Raw genomic sequence first — 7,024 nt, 5'->3', positions numbered from 1 at the left:
ATTATTAGAAACAAATTTAATTTTTAAATCTTTGATACTAATAAAATAATTTTAATAAAATTCAAGATATACAAAAATATGTATAAAGTATTAAATTGCGGAAGGAGAATATTTTAATATAACAAAATATTTTAATATTGAATAAAATATGAAAAAAATTAAAAGGATATATAACATTATTTTATTTCTGTCTATTTCTGTCCTACATAAATTAAACTTTACTTATATAGATAGAATTGATTTAATTCACACACTTACAATGTAATTTTATTTGTAGATATTTATTGTGCCATAATTAGCTAAACTCGAAAGCTAAGTTCATCATTTGCATATTTCTCATTCGCGTAAGATTTCAATTACGGAATCAGACGAAACGCGCAATTGCACAATCAAATGATTGAGAGAACACCCATGAGCGTGCTCATGATCGCAAAACAAAGAGCCACAAAAATTGAATCAGTACGGAGCCTTAATTAACCTATATTCTGCCGTATAAAAGTTTCTTTTACAACTCGATATAAAATTTATAAAAATAATATACATAAAAAGAATTTTATTAAATATTTATTAAATATTTATCTGACAAACAACATGAAATTTTTATTATATAATTCAAATTATTATATAATATTATGTAATAATAATTTTAATTTTAATTTTATTAATTATCATTGTGATAAGAATTTCTTCTCTTACCTATACATATATAATAATTACATACATATAAAATTTATAAAAGATGAGTATGATTACTGAATACAGAAATATAGAAATACGAAATTTTATGATTTATTAAACTATTTATTAAATTAGGCTTCTTTATATAGTTTTTCACACAAACAATACTTAATGCTATAAATTTCGACGCGTACGAAGTGATACATTTGCACAAGATCTGCGCGAGTCTTTCTTACGAGTCGAGAAGAGTCGCGCGGGTGCGAGTTTTTCGGTAATCCCCTACTCGCGGGACCCGGTTTCGGTTTCTTTTCACCTAACCGCGTTTCGGTGGCGGGCCCGGTTGCCCACCACTTCACTCTTCATGTCGTCTCTCCTTGAGGGTTTATTGTATAAAAGCAGGAGAATTTTCATCGTGCTCATCAGTCGCAAACACGACGAACTGAGTCCGAAATTCGTACAGCATCATGAACGCCAAGGTATAATCGGATACAAAAGTTTTTTAATAAAAATTCATTGACGAAAAATCGTCCAAAAAATAAAAAATCTAGATCTCAAAAAAAAATTGACGTGCATTGCTACGAGGATGATTTGTATTCTTAAAAAAAGAATAAAACATTCAATTCGTTGCAGAAGATAAACAGTTTTGCAATTGATGTAAAATTAAAAGAATTTTGTATAGCTAAATTAATCAAGAAATAACAAAGAATATTTACAGTAAATATTTTTTATTTTTAATTTAAACTAATTTAACGTATTTATAGTTAATGTAAATTAAAATTAAAATTTATTTGTTTATTAATATGAAACACAGAAAGATAGCGAATGATTTTTTCAACTATTCTTATTAAATTATCTAAGTTTTTATTTTTCTTTTTAATTTTATTTTTCACGTTTTTATTTTTAATGTAAATAATTTAAATATATTTTTAATGTAAATATTTATGTATTATGTAATATATTTTTAATGTATTTAATATATTTGTTTTTAATTATAAAATATGCCTAAATATGATGTTGTTCAATTACATTAAAATAAGTTAAAAAATTAACGTGTTGTTATGCGATCAATATATTTACAAACTTTTTAAAAAAAGCAAAGAGTATAAATCTTCTAATTTACAGGTGGTGGTTCTCTTCGCTCTGGTGGCGCTTGCTTTCGCTGAAGAAACGAAAAGCGACGATACAAAGAAGATTGAGACCACAAAGAAAGATAAGCGTGGTCTTTATGGAGCCTTAGGGTACGGTCTTGGTGGGTTGGACTATAGTCTCGGTGGATTAAACACGTACTCGTCCCTTCCGCTCACCAGCGTGAGCCACGGTGTTTCTACCATCTTGACGAAGGAAGTCGCTGTACCCGTGGCCCAACCAGTTGCCGTACCCATCGAGAAACACGTTCCGGTCCCGTTTAAGGTATCGATACTCCCTATGTTTTTCCTTTCCCAAATATTTCGTTAGAATACGTGTAATTTACAATTATACATATAATGAAAACTCGATAACAAGATTTAATAGAGAGTATCTGCGATTCTTTCAATTTTCTTAGTTCAATATCACATCTTACTACTAATGGAAAATAGTAACGTTTCTCGGAGTCAATTTTCTGGAAAGCACAATTAGATGAAAGTGAAGCAATTAACCATGACTTATTGAAGAAATAATAGTTTTACTATATTCATGTGTTTCAATAGAAAGATCACTTAAAAGCGATTATGATTTCTCCAACGATTTCTAATAACATAAAGATAAAGATTATTTTACAATTACGATTTTTTGCATATTTTCAATTTCTTAAATATTAACATAAATATTTTATTTTATTAGATCTTAAACATATTAACATAAATATTTTATTTTTAATTTAATGTGTATTTTTATTAGATCTTTAATGTGTTACTGCATATATTCTGCTTCCAATGTAAATTAAAATCTACGAATTTAATGAACCTTTTCACAAATATTTATACAAATATTTATTTCTTAAAAGATTTTTGTTTGATAAAAGTATAGAGTTAGTTTCTAAAATAATATGTATTAAAATCTAAATAAAATATAGTAATCTAGACTTTCAAACATACGCATTTCTACTACGCTATAAAGTAATAGTAATACGAAAAGAGATATATCTACTGTAACAAGTGGAGCGTGATTAGAAATGCGAGATCTTCGTTTCATGCATGATGTTTTGCGTCTTGGGAATCAATCATCTTGATCCAAACATCACTTATAATAACAAAATTAATCGAATCTGCATTATTATGTACATATAATATCTGTATTATTATAATGTATACATTTGCATTTTTAATGAAATTCTTCGAAATCAAAAAATTAAATAGATGATAGAATAGCAAAAAATTTACTAATTTAGTAATTGAATAAAGCAAACTGTTTAGCTTCTAATAATAAATTGAATAATAAAAAATAAGCTACAAGAAGCTATTATATTAAGCTTTTATTATAATATATATTTTTATCTTATTTATCTTCTTATTTAATTTTTAACATAAATACGAGAATGAAAAAGAAAACTAATTTATTCATAGGCTTGTCTCATCAATAATCAAATTTGATCTTTCTTTTTTTAGGTACCATACGCCGTGCCTGTCGACCGTCCGTATCCCGTCCAAGTACCCAAACCTTACCCAGTCGAAGTCACCAAGCATGTTCCTTTCGCAGTAGACCGCCCCGTACCCGTTCCCGTCAACGTTCCAGTTAAGGTTCCAGTTCCCGCCCCGTACGCCGTCAAGGTGCCTCAACCCTACGCTGTCCCCGTCGTCAAACACGTGCCGGTACCAGTTGAGCAGCCGATCGTTTACACGAAATTGCACGCTGGTCTTGGATACACCGGTCTTGGATATAGCGGATACAGCGGATACAATGGTTACAATGGTTATCCGAGCTATGGATACTCTTCTTGGTAAAATGGCAACTCTGAGAGCAATCGCTCTTCGTCATCAGCGCAAAGCATCACTTGGACCGCTTGGATCTTTCAGAGCTTTTAGTGTTCATCTTCTTTAGGAAAGCGTTCCCAAAGATAGATTATATATATTAATATGTGTTAATATATATTCTTCTTCGTTGACAATAAGTGTGATTACAGTGAATACTTCACGTTTCGAAAATTAAGGAACAATTTGGCAAGTTTTTCATGTGGAATTCTTTTGAACATTTTGAACGATAAAACAAGTATTTGGAAAAGAAGAGCATCCTCTGATATTGAAAAAAATAAAGACATTTCCGTGACGAAAGAATTCGAGTGGTGTTCGCGATCATCAAGTGTGACTATTTAGGTCTATATGTTTCTACCTGTAACTTCATTATATGATTGTTTATTATCGAAATAAATCTTTTCCAATAACAAGATCGTATTTTTATTTCCTCTTATTATATCTTCTATTCTTTTTTTCAATAAAATTTGCGAAAGATATTTGTTGTTTTATAAGCCATGATGTAAATGTCGTGATGTAAACGAAGATATTACAGAAAAACGTAAGCAAAAGAGACTAAACAATCCTTTCTCTTATATTTTACAATATTATTATATATATTTTTAGATTTTACATTTATTTGTATTTTTTATTTATGGTTATTTATATAAGCTTTTTCGTACTTATAATTAATATCTATACAGCCGTAAAGATTTATATAAAATAAACAATATATTGGAAAAATCAACGCGATAAATAACTATTTATGATAAACAATTTAAATTTTTGATTACGTGGACATTTTTTTACGAATTCAGATTATAAAACAAGATTGAAATTGTATAATCCATGGGAAAGCGAAATTTAAGACTACATTATGAGAAATGGTTATTTGCGGCGGTGAAATGTCCATTAAATGGAGAACGAGGACACGTTAAACACGCGATTAATGAAATTTGCATGCGGAGCACACGCGCCACAAAACGTACATTGAATACACATATATCGTAAGCAATCCCGTTGAGCAAGTCCAAGTCGTAACGCTATTTGTATACCTGCCCAATAAAAAATGTCGCAATTTTATATTTATGACTATACGCAGAGCGTTTCGTGAGAGGCAACAGATTCTAAGGAATAAGGATGACACCATTCTAATAAGTATAAATGTTTTATTAAAAAATAATACTAGCTATGTGAGTGTATTCCAAAATTCATTGCCAGTACTGAAAATTTATGATGCACGTAAACTATGAATTTTCAGTGGCGACAGTGAATTTCGGAACACAGCCACTATATAGTATTAAAATAATCTCACACAACCAAAGAAAAATTATAACAACAAAAACAAAAATTCAACAATTTTTAAAAAACCTACTTGTCTATGTACAAATGCGCAATCTCAATTCTTCAGAAATCAACGATTAAACATATATTGTATATATTTTAACTTTATAGTTAATTGCATTAACAAAAATAGTTATGTCAAAGAGAAAAATTTTATATGTGTTCTATTCTTCTGTTATATTTCTTTCCATTATATTTCTTCCAAATTTAATTGAATAGAACCTATTTCAGAAGAATTGCGACATTTATAAACATATATAACATTTACGTTATATATAGCCTCGACTCCTCTTTCTATTTCTACATCCAATCATAAATCGTGAGAATAAGATTATATTTGATAGAAATCAATTGTTTAATCGTTTTATAACAATTAAAAAATTAAACATGGGACTTTAGAAATCAGCGTTATAATAATTGCACTTTTTTGGGATTTGGGATTGGGACTAAAATCCTCGTATAATTTGTATCGTTATTTTATTTGTCGGCAACAAATAAAATAGCGATACAAATTATACAAGAATTTTATTATATCAATCCCAAAAAAACGCAATTATAGCGCCGATTCCTAAAGACCCATGTTTAATTGTTTTAATGTAAGAAATCTTTATATTTAATAAGAAATCTCTATTTTATTGTATCATTTTGCAACATTTATCTTTTTCCATGTTATAAAAATACTTTGATGACGATTACTGTGGGAGAAATACCTATTAACGTTATTTCTTCAGTAATAATGCTTAATGAATTGTATCCCGCAACATAAATGTATACAAGTATCTAATTAATATTTCCGAAATGATACAAAACGAGAGTATATAAATTTTAAATCTTTCTAATGAATAATATAAATTTTTATGCATTTTAAGTATAAAATTAATTTTTTGTTCAATTATTCTTTTTTCCTTTCAAATCTAATTCAAAAGTGATCTGAATAGTTGCGATAAATTTGGAAAATATCACTTTATATTCACGTATCGGATTATCGACTTTGAAAGTGGAATGAGTTAAGTTTCCAAGAAAGGGCAACGTCATTTAATACTCGTATGTTATTTATTTAAACCCTTTAACATTTCGCTTAAACCACTTTCAAAATGACCGGTTTGCGCATATCGTACGTCAATGATTTACTTCTCGATTTACTTTTCCTTTCAGCCACACAGACCTCGCACACCGCCATAATCAGTCGTCCTGTCGCATTTCGAAAGCTAATGATCCGTCGAGTAATCGGGTTGAGATGGCTGGAATTGAACCTGTTGGTCACTATTTTGCTGATCGTAGGATTCATGGCCTTGAGAAGTATAAGTGCTGTAGTGAGTCGTCTCATGGCTAGCATGATCACCTTCAGTTCCAGCGGAAATGCCACCTTCATCATGATTCGATTGTGGAATCGGAATCGCCTTCGGTACAGGGACAAAGATCGGTTTGGTCAAAGTAACCGGATGAGGTACAGGAACCGGATGCGGTACAGGCACCGGTTTAGATATCAGGAACGGCACCTAAATTAATTAAATTAACTATTCATATAGCAATCTTGTTCCAACTCTCCTATTATTATTTATACACGCTGTTAATGCGTGCTCTCTCTCTCTCTCTCTCTCTCTCTCTATATATATATATATATATATATATATATATGTGTGTGTGTGTGTGTGTGTGTGTGTGTGTGTGTGTGTGTGTGTGTGTGTGTGTGTGTGTGTGTATTAATTATTGCAACCGACCAATCCCAAAAAATCGAGAAGAAATTGAATTTTTAGTAATTTAGAATAAAATTTTTACAGATTTAAAATACTAGTAGCATTAAATAATCAATTTAATTTGTGACTATTCTTATTTCAGTTGATTGTGTTCAAGTCCGAAAGTAATTAGTGAGCAGTTATATATCTGAAATAAATATATTTAAAATACATGTAGAAATATTATTCCATCAAATTTTGATCGTATATAGATAGCGCTTCTTTTACTTAGTTAATTTATTCATATGTAATTATCTTATTCTAACTTATTATTAAATCAACTATATTTATTTATAATACGATTAATCTTTCTTAAGCAATTAAAAGAGTATGTAAGAA

At 29.5% G+C, this 7,024-nt stretch overlaps 2 protein-coding genes across 2 annotated transcripts in view; one reads left to right on the top strand and one right to left on the bottom strand.

Moving 5' to 3' along the window:
* The first annotated feature begins 1,090 nt into the window (after nt 1-1,090).
* On the top strand, nt 1,091-4,039 carry LOC108684980 (cyclin-dependent kinase inhibitor 1C-like). Its single transcript, XM_018189559.1, has 3 exons — nt 1,091-1,154; nt 1,801-2,088; nt 3,264-4,039. The coding sequence occupies exons 1-3, from the start codon at nt 1,143-1,145 to the stop codon at nt 3,597-3,599; spliced, it is 636 nt and encodes a 211-aa protein (XP_018045048.1). The 5' UTR covers nt 1,091-1,142; the 3' UTR covers nt 3,600-4,039.
* A 1,886-nt stretch (nt 4,040-5,925) lies between these two features.
* LOC108684981 (cyclin-dependent kinase inhibitor 1C-like) overlaps nt 5,926-7,024 on the bottom strand; it is a 3,378-nt gene continuing 2,279 nt past the window's right edge. Inside the window, exon 4 of the mRNA XM_018189560.1 lies at nt 5,926-6,448. Coding sequence (XP_018045049.1) covers nt 6,158-6,448 — 291 coding nt within the window. The 3' untranslated portion in view covers nt 5,926-6,157. The remainder of the gene's footprint in view (nt 6,449-7,024) is intronic.

This window comes from Atta colombica, unplaced genomic scaffold, assembly GCF_001594045.1.
Source record: "Atta colombica isolate Treedump-2 unplaced genomic scaffold, Acol1.0 scaffold141, whole genome shotgun sequence".
NCBI lineage: Eukaryota > Metazoa > Arthropoda > Insecta > Hymenoptera > Formicidae > Atta > Atta colombica.
Note: the sequence above shows the minus strand (reverse complement) of the source record. Positions and strands in the feature narration are given on the sequence as shown.

What these genes read in the sequence shown, in the direction of transcription:
- LOC108684980 (XM_018189559.1), top strand. An exon ending in ACGTTCCGGTCCCGTTTAAG is followed by an intron (nt 2,089 to 3,263) that starts GTATCGATACTC and finishes TTCTTTTTTTAG; the next exon opens with GTACCATACGCCGTGCCTGT.